Source organism: Synchiropus splendidus, chromosome 2 (assembly GCF_027744825.2).
Source record: "Synchiropus splendidus isolate RoL2022-P1 chromosome 2, RoL_Sspl_1.0, whole genome shotgun sequence".
NCBI classification, from domain to species: Eukaryota; Metazoa; Chordata; class Actinopteri; order Syngnathiformes; family Callionymidae; genus Synchiropus; species Synchiropus splendidus.
This window is the reverse complement of record NC_071335.1, coordinates 35,628,191-35,647,107: the sequence shown is the minus strand read 5'-3', so window position 1 is coordinate 35,647,107 and position 18,917 is coordinate 35,628,191. Positions and strand designations below refer to the sequence as shown.

The window sequence follows — 18,917 nt, the reverse complement described above, 5'->3', positions numbered from 1 at the left end:
CTCCCCTGCCTTCTCTTTAATGTTCCACTGGATAAAAGGGCAATAAATAATGATAACACTTTTACGCCTTTCATTATCAGGGCTGGACCTACTGTGTTTAAAAGATATGAAGTCAGTGGTTTGGCACCTGATAAAATACGCTTCAGGAATCCCAGTGGCATTTATATGATCGCAAACCAGAGCCCACCCACTGACGGATAACAGATGATTCGAGTTATATAATCGACCTGACAGGGCTCATGAATATATATTTCACATCTGCTTTATGTCTTTTACGTCCTTCAGCCTTTCAAAACACATGATTTTTCACCCTCATTTTGCACTTCACTGCCCTTTTTCAAGCCAATGGTGACATGAGGAGAAATAGAGATGAAAAGTTGGGGTCGAAAGAGGACAGTAAACAATATGGAAAACAGATTCATGAAGAACAGAAGTTGGAAAGTGAAGACAAAATGCCAGAACTAGAAAATGTTTTTAAAAAAAAAACAAGAAGTTTTAGTCAACAATGAGGAGCACATTGTAAAAAGTAATACACACGTCTCCTTGGGCTTTGTGAAAAGCTTTTGAAAGGGATCTAAAAGTGTCACTCCGAGGTTCTGATGACGTTTTTATCTTTATATCTTGCTTTGCTTCATCAGCCCTATGATCTGGATCTGACAGCCTTGCCTTTCTTGAAATCTAAAAAGTGAAAGGGAAGGAGCAGTCACCTCCTGAAGACCCCGTCCCTGCAGCTGTGTTGTGGTAAACAAAGGTCCGTCTGGCCTCTGACAAACATCCACCTGCCAGGCTTCGGCCCGGTCTGCTCCGTGCATCCGCTCAGCACAACACCACTAATTATACTGAACCCAGTCTGGACCTTGAAATTCCCTTCTTGCTTCTGGGGCTATTTTTATGACAAGCCAAGGATTTTTTCCTCTGGATGTATGCAGCCATCTGTTATCCTTTCTTTGGATCTTCTATGACATTTTTCAGGGCTTTTCTCTTAAATATGCTATTTTATTTAGCGCAGACAAAAAGTCATTGGCCTGCTTTTGACAGGTTTCATTCCTCTGCGGTCCTCATCGAGCGGAGGTTTCCACGTCTGTTAATGATTGGCCCTCGCAGACTTGGGTATGACTCATGGACGAGTCATCTCAGCACGACCTTGAGCACGATCCTTGAGGTTGCTGTGTTGTGGTGGTTGAAAGTGACACAGAAAAACTAACTTTGCCGAATTTCTGCTGCTCACAGACAATGACCCGGACCGCAGACCAAAACAGACGAAACATAACATACAGCGATAAATGAGCAGAGACACATGAGACGGCAAAAGAATTCTTTGCATGCTTTACTCAGCGCATGAAGTCAAAGGCTACAAGGCCAGACACCTGACAGAAAATTCACTGGTACTTTGTTTCCTCATAAGAAAGGTTCCCGATTTATTTTTCATGCTCCATGGAGACCTACAGCTCTGATTTGGGGGCTTCTTCACTTGTCGCATCCTGAAATATTAAAGGAAAACGTCAACGACATCATAGGTAGATAATATGTACTGTACTGTACTGTACATTCTGAAATCATTTAACAGCTCTACATAGCTGTCAATGTTTAATCTTATAGTTTCATTGCCATTTCAAAACAAATATAAGAAGTTTTGTATGCGCAGGTGAGCAAATAGCAGATTTACTTTATAATGAACACATCAAAGGACAAGATGAGCAAATAGCAGATTTCCTTTAGAATGAACACATCAAAGGACAGACGACATACATTACGATGAGTGTAGGAGGAGGCGTCTCATAAACAGAAATTAAAGGACATTTCTCGTCTGGACCACCAGTCTGGATGTTTCTACCATCAAATAACGGTCATTTATATAATGTTAGTAATCTGAGCACTAACTGTGTGAAGCGATGAAAACAGGAAGCATGAGGTGAGAGCACCACAAGTGACCCTTTGACTTTAACAGCGGGTCCGAAAAATGATAAGATGCTCAACATGTCACTTGTTATTTCGATTATTGTTAGCAGTAAAATGAGCTAACCACATGATTTAGAGCCGTTGGATACAGTCGTTGGAACATGGAGCATCTGGGAATGTCACTGACCTCACCACGGTGAGATTTTAGGCAGACCCCCTCAACTCATTCATGCGGCCATTATCTCTAACCTCAGTTTGTTTTTCTTCGATTTCACTGGCTGCCAAACATGCAGCATTGTGTCGTGACAGCAGCTTCGCAACTGAGTCGTGCCCCAACAGGAGTAAAAAATGTTTGCCGGTTAAAAATACCACTAGGAAAATAAACACTGGTGCTTGTTTGACCCAGAATACTCCAGACAGCCTCCCCATCCCACATGGAAAACTGACCCATGGATGGCCAGTAACGTTGGCTGGGTTGAGGCAGCGACTGGACCAGGTACTTTACAGTAGACTGTCCATCCATCTCTTTATTCACATCATCTATCGCTCACCTTAAGATCCCCCTGCAGGAACGAGTGGCAAAACTCTCTCACACGCTCAGCCGTAATTTCACCAGCAGGCATGAGCCACTTCTTGTCCGACTCCCCGTCGTAGATGCCCACTCTTGGGAGGCTCTTGGAGTCCAGGCCAAAGTAGCCCAACGCCTTGAAGTTGGACTGAGCTGAGCCATTGATCACCACAAACAGAAACTGAGGACAGATTCAGTGAAGTTTTACTCCTTCAAATTGTGGGGAAGGTCACCAGCTAAAACCTGCTATCATTTTCTCACCTTGCCTGTAAACTCAGGGGCCAGAGCCCCCAGCTGCTTCTTGAGGACTGAAAACTCTTTACTGCCCCTGTTGGCAAAGAGCAGCACATGCACCTTCACCGCCGAGTTAAAGAGGCCCACTGCGGTCTGTCAGAGGAGGAAATCAGAGTGAACTCGGATGAGAGGGATGAGACGGCGTACGTACCACTTGGTTGTACTCGGTGATGTACCGGACCTCATTGATGGTGAAAAAATTCACAAGACCATCTGTTTCTACCTTCTTAGCCTCAGCAACCACAAGATTCTCCCGATAGTTGTCGGCCTGCAGCAGACACGATGGCTGCAGTTCAGTTGCGGAGCTACGTCAATACCAATGGAGATGAGACTGACCTTTCTGAAAAGTGTGATGGTGTCGGAGGCGATGCCGTACTCAACCCAAACCTCTTTCTCTGAGCAGATGGCTACAGGGACGGACTGGACTTTCTGTGCCGCTGCCACCAGCTCTTTGTAGCTGGAGCTCTCCTCTCCCTGGGAGAAACTGATGCTCAGAACAATGGCGTGAAAAGTGTGTTATCCATTCATACCTCAATCACACACACAACACCTGGGGCAGAGTGATGCAAACGTGGCTGCCAATATACTGCCTTACACCTTACTTACACGAGGTGGGTCAGGTGTCTTGCCTAAGGTCACCGTGACAGCCACTAGCAACCATTATAAATGATCCCATGCTAAAAACAACAAACTAAATGAAACACCCTTGTGACATGATGGTGCTCTCACTTTCATTCACTGTGTTTCACCTTTAAAATGGTGCACCTTTGATCTGATCTGAAGGATTTACGCAGAAATTGTTTTAATATATTACATTTTTTAATATATTAAATAATCTGACCATGCTGAAGCAGATCAGGAACTAGATGTTTAAATTGGTGCCTGGAGGTGTTTGTGAGCTGTAAAGAAAAAGTCTTAACTCGAAGAATAACTTCAAGAAGTCGGCTCAACTACACACAGTACAGTCCTCCATCAGTGTGAGGTCATTTACACTGTTGCCCTCAGCGAGGATCAGAGAGACCGTGTCAGATTTGTGGATATTCATCTCATGTCTCCATTCATTTCATAGAGCGATTCAAAAAAAGAGTAGACTGGTCTGGTCCGTCCTCTTCTTGGCTAAATGAAGTGCTTACTCGATGAATGATCGCCTCATAGAGGCAGCAGCTCGTCCTCGTACATGACCTTCATTAAAATATGATATTGACTGTAGATTATCGTCAAGTGAACCAATGAAAGGAGACCAAAGTACTAACCGAGATTGTTATTTCTTTAATGACTTTATTGCTTTTGTTTTTGCTCCCTGGATTATGTCATCATTCTTACATGAATGTTTACCCAGGGAGCTGGTTTTGGTAACACACCAACCCTCCTTATTATTTGGCAGCCGACAGTGTTTTCACCCAGTATGAGTCACAGCAGATTTATTTTGGTCTCTTTTGCACTGTGCATCATCTTTGAAGCATTTTCTTATCCACCCTGTTTCCTCCCTGCACTTGCCTGAACTCTCTGTTTACGCCTGTTGACACGGGGGTGAATCCGACCCACAAGTCCTCAGATGACATTCCTGTCATGAGTCTCGCCACCGTCCCCCGCACACAGAGTCCAGCCAAGGATCCGGCCTCTGTCACACAACCCCACTGTACTTGGAGTCCCATCACTGCCAAAGGTGTGGCTGCACAAAATATCGGCTTCTATTTGTAGCTCGCGACTGTAGCTCACAGTGCAGCTGTGGGAGTTCTTACAGCCGATGGTTCACAATGAGCAGATTCACGCAATGATCAACACCACCGAACAAGGCTCATGAGCGCCCTTTCTGTGTGTGGGCTTGTTGCTGTCTGACCTCCAGGAAGCCGATGACCACCACATCAGACGAGTTAATGAAGGCTTGTGTCGCTGTGATGTCATTCAGGCTGGGTACATCAGCGTCTGGAAGAAACAAATTCAGATTACACCAGACCTGGGCACTGGTGCTGTCCGAGGCCCTCACGAAGCCCTGTCTGGCCGTGTGAGGAGGAAAAACAAGACAAGACAAGACAAGACAAGACAAGACAAGACAAAACGAGACGAGACGAGACGAGACGAGACGAGACGAGACGAGACAAGCAAGACAAGACAAGACAAGACAAGACGAGACGAGACGAGACGAGACGAGACGAGACGAGACGAGACGAGACGAGACGAGACGAGACGAGACGAGACGAGACGAGACGAGACGAGACGAGACGAGACGAGACAAGCAAAACAAGACAAGAAAAAACAAGACAAGACAAGACAAGACAAGACAAGGCAAGACAAGACAAGACAAGACAAGCAAGACAAGACAAAACAAGCAAGACAAGACGAGACAAGACAAGACAAGACAAGAGAAGACAAGACAAGACAAGACAAGAAAAAACAAGCAAGACAAGACGAAACAAGACAAGACAAGACAAGACAAAACAAGCAAGACAAGACAAGACAAGACAAGACAAGACAAAACAAGCAAGACAAGACGAGACAAGACAAGACAAGACAAGAGAAGACAAGACAAGACAAGACAAGAAAAAACAAGCAAGACAAGACGAAACAAGACAAGACAAGACAAGACAAAACAAGCAAGACAAGACAAGACAAGACAAGAGAAGACAAGACAAGACAAGACAAGACAAGAAAAAACAAGCAAAACAAGACGACACAAGACAAGACAAGACAAGACAAGACAAGCAAAACAAGACAAGACAAGACAAGACAAGACAAGACAAGACAAGACAAGCAAGACAAGACAAGACAAGACAAGACAAGACAAGACAAGACAAAACAAGACAAGACAAGACAAGACAAAACAGGACCAGACAAGACAAGACAAGACAAGACAAGCAAGACAAGACAAGACAAGACAAGACAAGACAAGACAAGACAAGCAAAACAAGACAAGACAAGACAAGCAAGACAAGACAAGACAAGACAAGACAAGACAAGACAAGACAAGCAAAACAAGACAAGACAAGACAAGCAAGACAAGACAAGACAAAACAAGACAAGACAAGACAAGACAAAACAGGACCAGACAAGACAAGACAAGACAAGCAAGACAAGACAAGACAAGACAAGACAAGACAAGCAAGACAAGCAAAGACAAGACAAGACAAGACAAGACAAGACAAGACAAGACAAGCAAGACAAGACAAGACAAGACAAGACAAGCAAGACAAGACAAGACAAGACAAGACAAGACAAGCAAGACAAGACAAGACAAGACAAGCAAAACAAGACAAGACAAGACAAGCAAGACAAGACAAGACAAGACAAGACAAGACAAGCAAAACAAGACAAGACAAGACAAGACAAGACAAGCAAGACAAGACAAGACAAGACAAGACAAGCAAAACAAGACAAGACAAGACAAGCAAGACAAGACAAGACAAGACAAGACAAGACAAGACAAGACAAGACAAGCAAGACAAGACAAGACAAGACAAGCAAGACAAGACAAGACAAGACAAGCAAAACAAGACAAGACAAGACAAGCAAGACAAGACAAGACAAGACAAGACAAGACAAGCAAAACAAGACAAGACAAGACAAGACAAGCAAGACAAGACAAGACAAGACAAGACAAGACAAGACAAGCAAAACAAGACAAGACAAGACAAGCAAGACAAGACAAGACAAGACAAGACAAGACAAAACAAGACAAGACAAGACAAGACAAAACAGGACCAGACAAGACAAGACAAGACAAGCAAGACAAGACAAGACAAGACAAGACAAGCAAGACAAGACAAGACAAGACAAGACAAGACAAGCAAGACAAGACAAGACAAGACAAGACAAGACAAGACAAGACAAGAAATAAAAAAATAAACCAGACGAGGAAATAGTATTTGCACATGTCCCTCTGAATCTATCCCCTCTGCAGAGGTGTTCATACATGAAGTATTTTTACACTAATGATGCTCATGCCAACCTTCCGTAAATAATGCTGAGTCATTGCATGTGGCTTGAATATGTCCAGTGTGAACAAATTTATATTTAAGTATAATTCAAAGTGCATTAAAAGCCGTATCAATAACAATGCACGTTGGTGCCATGAATTATCAAAACGATGGTATCCACTTCAATCATCAACTAATGTGGAAACTTCCAAAACTAATGGAGGGGAATACAAAGAAAGATGGGAAAGTGGATTTAAGCAAGACGCATATCCAAACTGTGTCGTGTGTGCTGTGTTTTATAGTGCCAGTTATAGACTCTCCGGTAAATGGAAATGTATTTCGGCCTGTGACTTGTGTTGCCCCTTGTGTGATTGAGTTTGAACTATTCCTACTTGAGCTATTGCTTTCTTTGTTTACCAAAACGTACCTTGAAGAAGTATATTTACATTTATTAATGCTAAACATAAACACTTGTTACTGTTATGTTTATTAAATATTGAAAAAAAAAAAGATTGAAAAGGGTTCCGCTTTAAATGGCACTGTCTTGATAGCCTATGCAAACATTTGCATTCATCTTGAATCCAGTCATACGTTCTATTATTGTGAGTTGTGGCTGTAATATCATGAAGTAAAAGACAGCTAACACAAGCCACATCTAATTAAACAAGAAGGCAACAAAAAGTACTGAAGCATAATCATTTTTGCCTCTTCAGCGTAAACATGCAGGTTTACCTTTCTGCGTGGAGGAGGCCAAAGACACAAACAGAGGGAAGATGAGTGGGATCAGCATGTTTTTGGCACAAAGGAGTCCTGACGTTTGACAAAAGGGGATCCCAGTTAAAGCCAGAGACTTTTCTAGTCGTCTCTAACTGGGCAGCACAGAATGTGATTGGAGGCTTTGTGGGAACCAGGCAGATGTTGGTGATAAGTTTGGGGCAGAGAAATAAGAGTACGTGTCACTCCTGCGGCGGCGTGTGTGTCGGCAGGGTGGTGTGGAAGCTGTTGTTCTTCAGGTGACGCTTGTGTGTGAATTCATGTGTGTGTGCAGCCTTCACAGAGGACGTGTGCGTGTGTGTGTGTGTGTGTGTGTGTGTGTGTGTGTGTGTGTGTGTGTGTGTTCACCTGCTGCTCAGCCTGCAGGGCGACAGAGGATGCATTTTAGGGGAATGACCACATGAGGGCCTCAACAACCATCACACACCTTATTTGCATGCCACCAACTGTCACTAGGATTCCGCACCTTCATGCCAGCTTCCCATTTAAAATCTTTCTGAAATATTTAAATCTGAAGTGAATTCAAACAGGCATTTGCTTAGTTATGTTTAGCTAGGATCATTCTGGAATACGGAGCGTTAGTGTTGCGTTTTTTACAGTGAGCTTTTCTGTAGGAAGCAGTGTTTATAGTCATTTTGTGGAACATTTTCCTCTTTAGTGACATTTATTTTCCGATTTAAAAAATAAATAAACACCTCAAAATGATTATCCATCAGCAGCTCGAAGTGACACTTAAATGATATAAAACATAAATAATGTCGACTTGCACCTCATTTGATTTAAAAAAAATATGGCACTAATAATGATCATGCAAATATTGACTGCATTTTCTGTCACAAAATCAGCAGACTGAGGAGATTGTAAGATTCGCTGTCTGACAGCGGTTCGATCAGAAGAAGCCGAATGGAAAGGTTTTATATAACGTCTGGTGCTGTCTCCGGAGTTCCTTGTAAATGTGTTCAACTGGAAAGGAATTTGGTGAAAGCTACGTGCAAGTTATAATTTGAATCTGCCACAGAACCGACTTCAAACCCGTGACCCCCGAAGGTCGCGATGGCAGCAGTGGCTTCAGCTTGAACCGCGTGAACTTGAACACCATCGGTGAAGGAAGGCGTCCGCCGTCGCGTGATACTGGTGCCGGCAGTCAGAGGAGCAACAGCACAGTTAGATAGTGTTGCATCATGTTCACAGAAGAACTGCTGAAGAATCCGTGCGTTTTCACACTGTTCAAAGAGAAACAACATGTCAGTCAGGCGTGTTTATGTTGACGTGTTCCCATGAGGCTTAACGCTAATACTCAAAAGCAGGCCAACCTTCCGCGTCAGCGACTTATGACTTATCAGTTTAAACAGAATGTGTTGTCAGAGACAGACCCTTGACATGTTTGCGGCCCTTGAAGGTGTTTAGGAATAAACCTGCACGAATCAATGTCAACAAAGCTGAACGGTCAATGACCTTTAACTGAAATGCACTTCCTTCTATACCTACTGTTGTATTACCTTCTATTACCTACCTATTATCCTTCTATACCTACTGAGGTATCGTGATGAACTCTACATTGTTATCAAAGTTTTACATCTCTTTCCACCACACTGCAGCATACATATGTTGCTTTTCAAAAAACTTTCCCAGATGACCTGAATATTAGACTATCGACGTAGACATTTCCTTGTAAAATGAGTCTGAATTGTGACTTTCACAATGGAATAACTGATGTTTCCAGACTGTCTGTGACGTCAGCTCCCTGGCGAACCCTGGAATTCAACACGTCGGCACCAAATAATGAGACCAACGTGAAGACGTGAACAGATATTTCTGTCTGCTTGGACTGAGCTGAACTCGGAGCTGACTTTCCTGCATGAATATGTTTTTCCTCTGGGTCCGGACGTTACTGGCTTTGGCGTCTTGTGCGTTGTCGTATGCAAGTGGTGAGAGCTGTGATGTAACCATGGTGCACCACAGGTTGCTAGATTACTGGTATTCAGATGGAAGCCTCCTTATAGCTGCCTGTGTTTCACCAACATTCAGTTACACAAGCTCTAATGCGCCGAGGCTATGACACATGCTCCTGTGTGAACATCTCGCTCTCATAATCCTCAGGTGTTGGCGTGAGAGATGAGCTTGTGCGAGCTAATAAGTGCTGCGAATAGGCGGCTAGAACATGCAGCATGTTCATGTCTTTTAGTTTAGTTGGATGAGTTGAGGTTCATGGTATGTTATTATCATATTCAGTATGTGTATTGCAGTCATACGTAGTGAAAGTGAACACACTATTTATTTTAAAACAAACTGACCTGGGAAGTTTTCACAGTTGCAGAGGCTGGAGTTCATCCCAGCTACACAGGGCGACAGGTGGGGGGCACCCTGAACAGGAGGGACCTCTCCATGAAGACAGACTATCACACAGGCTACAATTGAGAGTCACCAAACTTCCTCTGCCAGTGTGAGGATGAAACCACAGAGCACAAAGGAAAGCACTGACCAAACATGCAAACACCAAGCAGTCCTTGTTTGCTAACATGCCATGTGCACGTCAATTGGAAGCTTTGCTCTTCTGCAAAAGTGTATTTTTTTCAGTTTTTAAAGGAACATTTTAGTCCTAATTTTTGATGAATCATTATCATTATGGTCTAGAGTTCCCAGTGCACAACAGGATGATAATACAAGTCATTTTGTTTTTAGTTTCATTGAGTTGTAGTTTCTGCAAGTGTGACTGAAACTACACGCAAAATCTAACTCTATCGCTCATGACAATTGCAAGTAGTAGTTTTGGCACTGTCATTAACACTAACAATTTGGTTTAAAAACTGAAAAAAAATGTTATAAAGTGAAAATGGCAAAGCAAAAATACAAACTAACACCTACCACGCACATGCACTAGCCTGTCCTACTGTGCCACTTAGTGCAATCCCATTATCCTTATCGACTGACAAGTTGCTCACGGAATCACAGGAGAAAAAAAATCACTCCTTCAAGGAATTTGGAGGCTGTAATTTGTATATGCTGCATGTGGTGAGAGCAGTCAGGGTTGACCAGAGTCCACATTGGTCAGGAGGCCGTCAGGTTGCTGTCCAACAGGGAAACAGTGGAGCGTTCACACTCACGGAGGCTGCTGTTTGTTGAAGACTATAATTTGTGTGAACAATAAGAGCTAGAGTTTCCCCTCCGTGGGTGTGTTTGAAGCCCGTCTCCCTGGAAATAAAAACAAGAGATTTCAGTGGCAAACCTTGAAAAACCGATCGTAAACCTACTTCTGTGATCGATTGTTATTTATTTTTTTACGTGATTACACAATTTTATCGCAAACGGTTGTCTATATTTTTCTTTTCTTTGACCAGTCAAAGCGATTGTAATTGTTGATAAAACCCAGGAGCCTGTGTCACAAGTGACAATCCTGAGATCAGAACCTGTGTTTCTCTGTCATCAGGTGAAAATGACTTTAAATAAAAACAGGGTTTCAAACAGAAAGTTTGTTGCATTATTGGGCAATTTCATTTCCTAGTGGCTGGCAGACCAGAAAGACTCAAATTTTATTGCAGAAACATTTGAGAAAATTAGAAACAAATGTAGCATTATTTATTTTTATTTTATATATTTCACAATTTCATATTATCACATTATGATATATATATTATTTAAAAACAAGGCACATCTGAATATCCTCAACCTAAATCATAAATATTGGAACAGAACCATGAAAAAACAAGTAGGTATGAAAAAGCATTTCACAACATATAACTTTTCTACCTCACTTATTTATTTTAATGGACAAGAAATACAGTTAAAATGTGCATTGACTGACATTAAAAACAATATAACAAAAAGAGGCACATAATGAATTAAAGAGCTACAAAATAGCTAATGACTTATATTGAATATGTGAGTTAATGATGAAAAAAACCTCACAAGAGCCACATAAACACAAGCACAAGGCCACACTGGCCCCAGGCTGCACTTTGAGTATTACATTTTAACTTTTCAACATGAGTGGGAACGTCTTATCTGGTGAGATGTTTGTGATTTCACATCCTCTGGTTGAGACTGATGATCAACCTCTAAAGGTCATTTCATATTTCGCAGGTCAGATTTTGGTGAGCTCAGCCTGAAGGTGGATTTGCCACCTCAAGACCTTGTTCCTCCAGTGGGACATCAAGAGGTTTTGGCCAACAAGCATCCCTGACTTGTATGTTGAGGTCAGCGTGACGTGCCACAGCGACAAACACCATTACAGTGAATGAGTGCAACCGCGCTGGGTGTGAAGAATGTGCCGGCCTGTTTCTGACTCTAAAACAGGCCACTGAGGTTTGAGGTTCTGAACCAATCGTTAAAATGTACAAGATTCTTGTTCCTTTAATCTTAAACCGTCCAAACACAACAGTTAGGCAGGACTTCACAAATATTTCATGGACACTACTCTATAGGGGTGAAGCAAAAAATACAACAATAAGTAACAAGAAGAATATGACAGAACACAAAATAATAAAAACACAATACAATCCAAAACAGTAAAGAGGATGTTCAGGTTGTTTTAAAATCCAATGCTAAGAGGCGTGACTTCAGCTTCAGCTGGATTTAAAGGGCTGAAGTTGCATCAATTGGTGGTTGTGTTCCATTTCATGATGACTAATACAGAGGCTAGACAGAGGTATAAAGGCTGGGATATCTCTTTGGAGGAAGTTGAGTGTGACCCCCCCCTCCATGTCGGGGGGGTCGTCTCCGAATCTAAACAGATGAAATCCTTGGATGAGAACATGCCTGGAATAACAATTATTGAAGAAGAGAGATCATCTCACCTCGTCTGGCCTGGTCCTGAGCTCGAGCGGCCAGTATGTAAACGTCTCACATAGAATTAAAAGTTCTGCAAATTCTGCAAGGTTTTTCTATTTTTTTTTCTCCTTCAAGAGGTATATACAAACTGTCTGAATTCAAACAATTTGATGGTTAATTTTTTCCACATCATGTAAATCCTAAATGGAGCATCCCTACTGCTGGGGGGTATGTGAGAATAAAAAAATGTAAAGAAAAACAATTGAGACCGGTACCATCTACGTGAGCATTGTTGAGGCGTGCACAGCTGAAGGCATCGTGCGGACATGTGCCCTGAGACAAATGTTTTCCCAAAGGAGATAAGAAGGTGCAGCTACTCCCAACATTCAGGAGACCTTACTAATACCCTTCGCACACAGCATGGCATTTCGCACCTCATGGATGGTGGTTGGTTAGAAGAGGTGAATGTGGTGGAACGTTTCTGTACCCAATAAATTGCATTGCTCAGTACGGGAATTGACTTTGTGTTGACAGTACATTCCTCCATCTGCCTGCTGCTGCTGCTACGTTATTCTTCTGCTGTGTCTTTTCTATGCATTGTATCCTGCTGCTACTCTTTTATTTCTTGGGGATTAATACATTTGATTTGTCTGTCTGTCTGAAAATGTGGATGCTGCTGCATTTATCCATAATATCATATAAAATAGGCTATTGAATGTGATTATCTTGAATTAATCTAAACCGGATGGTTTGATCCATCTTGGAGAATTTCATCTACTAATCTAAGTCCCATTTATGCGTGAATGTCTTCATTTTTTTTAAACTAACTTCTAACCAAGAAAAGGTGAAGAAGGGCTGTGGAACACTGGTCTATAAAGTGCTGGCATCTACTTTGCTAGTCCCATACTGTCTTGTTTGTGTACAGTGTGGCATTGTCATCCCTACTTCATTGTTCCATTGATGGTATTTGTTGTTAATACTTGCTCAATAAAGATATTCTGTGAGCAATATTTGGACAATAGATTGTAATGACAGCTTTGGGATGTCGCAATGGCAATGCACTGCTCACAGCATCTGAGACAAGCATCCCATGGGTGACTTTGGATTGGTTTTAAAAAGTACTTATGGACTGGGCTCTTATGAAGCGGTGTTTGGGTCTGGCAAAAATGTTAATATTGTTGACAACTTTCCAACATCTTCACCATGTAATGTTAAACTCAAAATGGACATTGTGTTTCCCAGCATTTGTGCAAAGCAACAGAGATCAGAGAAGCGTTATTTTTGTGTTTTGTGTTTGTGTTGAATTTCAAAGAGACGTATGAGGAACAAGAGCACACAAAGTGAGCAGCTTAAAGGGGAAACTGAGGTGTACCTTAGGAGTTATGGTACAGCGTGTTCTGGAAACTGCTGCTGAATATGGAGCACATGATGTAAGAGACACCCTGAGCTTCAAAAATCCCATTAAGGGAGCGATAGTTAACGCTCGACTGCTGATCCCCTGACCCCGAGTTATTCACATGCCACTGTTAGGGATGAACAGTGTGCGTGCAGTTTCCCACAAGTTTTTATCATTTCTTCCCGCCAACTGAGGTTTTAACACATGACGCCCTGTTTCATCTGAGCCCCGAACACACAGATGAAGCAAACTGTCTACATTAAGTAATGAAGATAACAGGAGCACAAATAAATATTTTGTATCAAACTTTATTTTTCTACGGCGAGAACAAAGAGGATAGGATAGGTGCATTTGTACATACAATAGATGTGCTACTTTAGACTCAGCAGCTTTTACTTGTTGATTCAACAATGGCCTTGTAGTGAAACGAGTTTTCTCAGGAGGCAGGATGGTTGGGAGGATGAGGGAGAGAGGAAGAGGTGATGGTGGTTGGAGGAAAGGCAGGGGCAAAAAAAGTGCAGAAAACCAGAGGGGCGTCCGGATGATTCCAGTCTGAACTCAACAATCTGCCGTCTCCCTACGAGGACTGTCAACTGGATCCATAGAAGCACATGAGGTACGTCGGTGGCAAAGAGGGGTGAAGGCAGAGGGGCAGCTGCTAAACTATTCCGTATTTGGCCAGATCACTGAGCTCCATGTCGCCGAAGGCCTCCCATGGGCAGACCACGGTGATGTCTGTGCCCAGACCCTCCATGCCGGGGATGTCGTCTCCGAACCTGGACAGATGAGAAGCTCAGATGAGAACGTGCCTGGAATAGGAACAATGAGAGAAGAGAGATGTGCTCACCCCTTCTGGCCTGGTTTGGGGGCCTTGCTCTTGAAGGTGCGCGTGGTCCTCTGCTTGAATTTGGGAGGAGCCTTCTTCTCTGCGGGTGTTGCGACGTCCGCCATTGCGTTGAGTGACTGAACAGGAAAACACAATATTTAACATAAAAAATAAACTGAAGTAATGACAATTTTTTAAAATATCAATCAAAACAAATGTTTCTATTATCTAGTCAACACCAGCTCTTCTCCTCACCGTGTGTCAAGTCTCAAGTTCTCAGTGCAGTTCTGATAGTCCCTTCAGAGGAACGGCAGCTTTTAAATATGCCGAGGTGTTTAATCCTCTTAGGTGTCGGCTGCTCTGCCCTGTCACTTGTAGCTTCTTCTGCTGAGCTAATCCATAAATAGATGTACCCCAGGATATTAGCCCAACTGCATATAGAAAGCCCTTTATTTGTAGATGATGTCCTTATTGTAACCCTTTGGATTCCCATGCAGATAGTGGTACTTTAATGATCCGGATATTCCCAGTTTATGTGAAGTGAAAATTCTTCAGACATTTAAGTTCAACAGTGCAAAGAGAAGAGAGAACACAAGAATGTCTGGGGAAATAGAATAGTGGTATAAAATGGAAAGGCTTGGCAGATCAGTCCATTACAGACAGCAGCAGCAACCGAGGAGCTGCTGACCCTCTTGTTGAAGATGCCCAGCAGAGTGGCTGTCTGTTCTGCAGGCCACTACAACCTCAGCTGAATCACAGTGCAGCTCCCTACCCAGGTAGTGATGCTCTCAACCAGGGTGCTCTGGAAAGCTTCATGCTGAATCCAGAATTTCCACAACCACCAGAGAAAGAAGAGTCTCTATTGAGACTTGGTGACTATTGACTCTCTGGGCATGCATGTGAGATGAGGACCACCATCTGCTTGATGAAGGTCACCCTCCTCACAGTGCTACAGCTGATCTCTAGTGGGGAGTAGCTTGGGTTTTTTTTGGTTGGTTTTAGTAGCATTTAAGGGCATGTTGTTGTGCTCGACACTAAGGTGTAAGCGCCCCCACCTGGGCTTGCTTGGCATCAAACTTGATGATGGAGGTGGAGTTGTCAGCAGCAATGCAGGCATGCATGAGGATGTTGAAGAGGAGGATGCTCTGGACCCAGTGGCAGAGTGCTGTGTTGATGTTCAGGTTTCTCATCTTCTCAGTGAGGACGGAGGGGACTATGGTGTTGAATGTTGAGCTGAAGTCTGCATATCTTCTGGATCCGAAAGGTAGGGAGGATGTTGACAGTGGCATCATCCGTTTGCCCTGTAAGCAAAGTGGAGTGGATTAAATGCCCAGGGCAGGGAGAAGGTGATGCAATCCTTTAGAGCCACTGGGTTGGGATTTGTTCTCGCAACAGGAAATTGATGAACTTCTTCACGCAAGAAGGAACAATTTGCAAGGATTGGGATGGATTAAACATGTCTGTCATCAGGAGAGCAGGCTCATTTGCATAGGATTTCAGGACTTATCCGCACATCCCATCCAAAAGTTCAGCTTTCATGCACTTCATCCTCCTCAGAACCTTCCTCACATCACACTAGGTGATGGACAGATGTTTTGACTTGCTGATGCCTTCACAGTTTACTGCTGTGTTGCCGCTCAGGTGAAGATAAAGAATAGAAGTTCATTTCAATTCCCGAACACCTCTCTGATCTCAACTTGATCTGAGAGATTAAAAGAGATTAAGCGAGATTAGATTAACCTTCATTAGACCCGCAGTGGGGAGCAGAGTGAAGAACAATTCTTATTACTTCTATCCGGAGCCCAGCACATTCTCTCGGACCCCACACACCTGCAGCATAGACTGTTCTCCCGTCTGCCGTCTGGCAGAAGGTTCCGCAGTATCCAGTGCGCAACAAGCAGATTCAGAAACAGCTACGTCCCCCTGGCCATCAGACTGTTACATACCAAATGGATGTAGCTACCTCCTATTGTGCGATAACCTCCCCAGCTGCTGCAATGTTACTGTTTTTGTTTGTTTGTATAGTTTACATATAGGTCATTCTGTCATTCTTTTTTCTGTTTTGCGCTTTACATTACTTTACTTACTTGCACTTACTTTGCACTTGTAGTATTTGTTTTGCACTCATTAGTATTTTACTATTATTTGATCCAGAAGCCAATTCGTTGCCAAGGTCTCACTGCTGTGTTTTCCTGGTGTTTAGATATGCAGAGTCCTTTTAAGTCACTTAAACAAAGCTTGTTAGATACAGTAAGAGCACACTTGCTGATCGCTAAAGGAATATGTGTGAATTGTGTGTCATTACACTTCTTTGTCCTTTACTTGAGACTTGGAAGGTTTGTGATGGTGCAGCTCTCAGTCATTACTCCTCATTCTTGCTTATTCTCCGTTGGTGATGCACCAGTGGAACTGAAGGGCTGCATCTCCATGTGTTGGAACTCAGCTCTCAGCTTCATGAGGAAGAGAATGTGTGCTTCAGTTTGGGATCGGTTGGATCCCAAGATTCTTTTCCCGCCATAATCACAGACTCCCCTTCGAACTCTCAATGGTTTCTTCCAACGCACTTCCAGGTCTGGGCCCGACACAGTTTTGTGCTTTATATCAGCATATTGCCGATGACTCGTGGTTCTCTGCTCGGCCACTGTGCAGATCACAGTGTTCCACTCACAAGGCAGGATTAAAGAGCCACTCTTCACGTCAGTCGTCCCAGATGTGGGGGGCAGTGTCATTTCTCATGCCACACCACTGTCCGTATTTGTCCTGTGACACCACCAAACTCTGGACTTGTCTGAGTCCTCTGGTCTGTTCTAGATGGCAGTGGAGAAGAGCTCTGATGGAGTCTGGTACCAGCGAGTTTCTGTGAAACAAAGGGTGTTGCATGACAAAATGCAGGGCTGCCGCAAACCTCGACAACGTTCCGGGGGTTTCTGCGGCGGATGCGGAGCTTGTTCTTCAGAGACTATTTGTTCATCTTAACACCTCCCTTTGGCCTGCTCCTGATACGATCTCACTGTGGCTCCTTTCACAGAATCTCCGTGGGCCACTCTGGGTTGACAAGTTCAATCAAAAGAACATGTCATCATATAACCGTCCTGTGACTTGGAGAAAGCGGACCAAGATCTGAAGTGTTCTGACAGATTCAAACCCAGCTGATTCTTTGAGCTCTAAAGAAACCAACCATGGCATGGCGAACAGGGCAGAATCTTGTACACGGGGAATACAGTGTGAAAAATATACTTGGGGTGGACGGCTAGGCACTGGAGTTGTGAGTCGAAAGGGTCGTAATGACACTCTATCCAGTGATTCTTAGCCATAGGGCCGGGGCCCTAGGGGGCTGCGAGCGCCCCCTAGTTACCAACTATGGAGAAGTTCTTGAAAAGAAAATATGATAAAGAAAGTGATGGCACCTCCAACAGTAAATTCTGTACGTGAAAGCACCTGTTGGAGCAGTTTTTAAAATTATTTTCATTTACTCTTTACTTATCTCCTTCAGAGTTTATTTATGAAAAAGATTTTTTTTTAAATTATTATTATTATTATTATTATTATTATATTTATTTTATTCAGAATTGTATTCGTGATGCACAGTTTTCTTAACAGTTTGCATCAGGTGTATTTTTTTTCTCCTTTTTTCTTTAGTAGATTTGAACATGACTCGCACCTGGTTCTGCTGCTGGTTGGGACTTTTTGATGACAAATATCTTTGTGCTGATCACATGGTTTCATGTCATTTCACAACACTTTGGTTTGTTTACATGTATGGTTCTTCTCCTTCTTTCGGCTTCTCCCTTCAGGATCATCATCCTCCATCTCACCCTGTGCTCAGCTTCCTCTTCTGTCAAACCTTAAATCCCCCACCTTCTTTATCTCTGCATCCTGTAACTTCACCTGTCCACTTGGCTCCCACTCATTCGCACACATGTATTCCGTCTTACTGCGGCTAACCTTCCTCTCCTTTCTAAGGCAAACCTGCACCTCTCTATCTGATCTTCCACCTGCTCTCACCACAGATGACAATGTCATCTGCAAACATCATCATCTCACGTGTATGGTTATTGAACACAAATTAAATCAGTAATTCTGAAGTTAGAAATCATTAACCACAGTAATGAATCAGTTCTAGTCCTTGAGAGGGTCCTGATGTAGGTGGACCTTCGTTGGAAGCTTTTGGACTTGAGCAAAAGAACCATAGTCGGAGGTTCAACACGATGGAAGTTGATTCCACGACCTTTCAGGTGACTGGTAACTGCCCAGAGCTAAATCAGTCCTAAGACAAATCTCAGCGACTCGTGTGTTCTGGAATCTGCAGGTGAAAGTGGGTCACATGATGTAAGAGAAAATCTCATTTAGTAAGTGAAACATAGTCCGATTAGCAGCTTACCTAATGATCTCTTCACCGCTGGTCACAAACACGTTCCCAGTCGGGAACAGAAAATAGAGCTTGTCCTACATTTTGACACGGAGCTGTTTTTATCAACT

At 43.1% G+C, this 18,917-nt stretch overlaps 2 protein-coding genes across 3 annotated transcripts; both read right to left on the bottom strand.

Annotated features, from left to right (window-relative positions):
* Window positions 1-1,332: 1,332 nt before the first annotated feature.
* LOC128754405 (endoplasmic reticulum resident protein 27-like) lies at window positions 1,333-7,525 on the bottom strand. Of its 2 annotated transcripts, none has more exons than XM_053857002.1 (7): window positions 7,408-7,525; window positions 4,602-4,687; window positions 3,098-3,235; window positions 2,913-3,029; window positions 2,729-2,854; window positions 2,451-2,648; window positions 1,333-1,481 (listed from the first exon to the last, which is right to left on the bottom strand). In XM_053857002.1, exons 1-7 carry the CDS (start codon window positions 7,463-7,465, stop codon window positions 1,443-1,445), a joined length of 762 nt encoding a protein of 253 aa, XP_053712977.1. In that variant the 5' UTR covers window positions 7,466-7,525; the 3' UTR covers window positions 1,333-1,442. The 2 variants fall into 2 exon arrangements, with proteins under 2 accessions (XP_053712977.1, XP_053712978.1); XM_053857003.1 differs by having other exon boundaries at window positions 2,943-3,029.
* A 6,379-nt stretch (window positions 7,526-13,904) lies between these two features.
* LOC128754413 (retinal cone rhodopsin-sensitive cGMP 3',5'-cyclic phosphodiesterase subunit gamma-like) lies at window positions 13,905-14,765 on the bottom strand. The gene is made up of 3 exons (XM_053857017.1): window positions 14,694-14,765; window positions 14,460-14,575; window positions 13,905-14,388 (listed from the first exon to the last, which is right to left on the bottom strand). Exons 2-3 carry the CDS (start codon window positions 14,561-14,563, stop codon window positions 14,271-14,273), a joined length of 222 nt encoding a protein of 73 aa, XP_053712992.1. The 5' UTR covers window positions 14,564-14,575; window positions 14,694-14,765; the 3' UTR covers window positions 13,905-14,270.
* Between the last annotated feature and the right edge of the window lie 4,152 nt (window positions 14,766-18,917).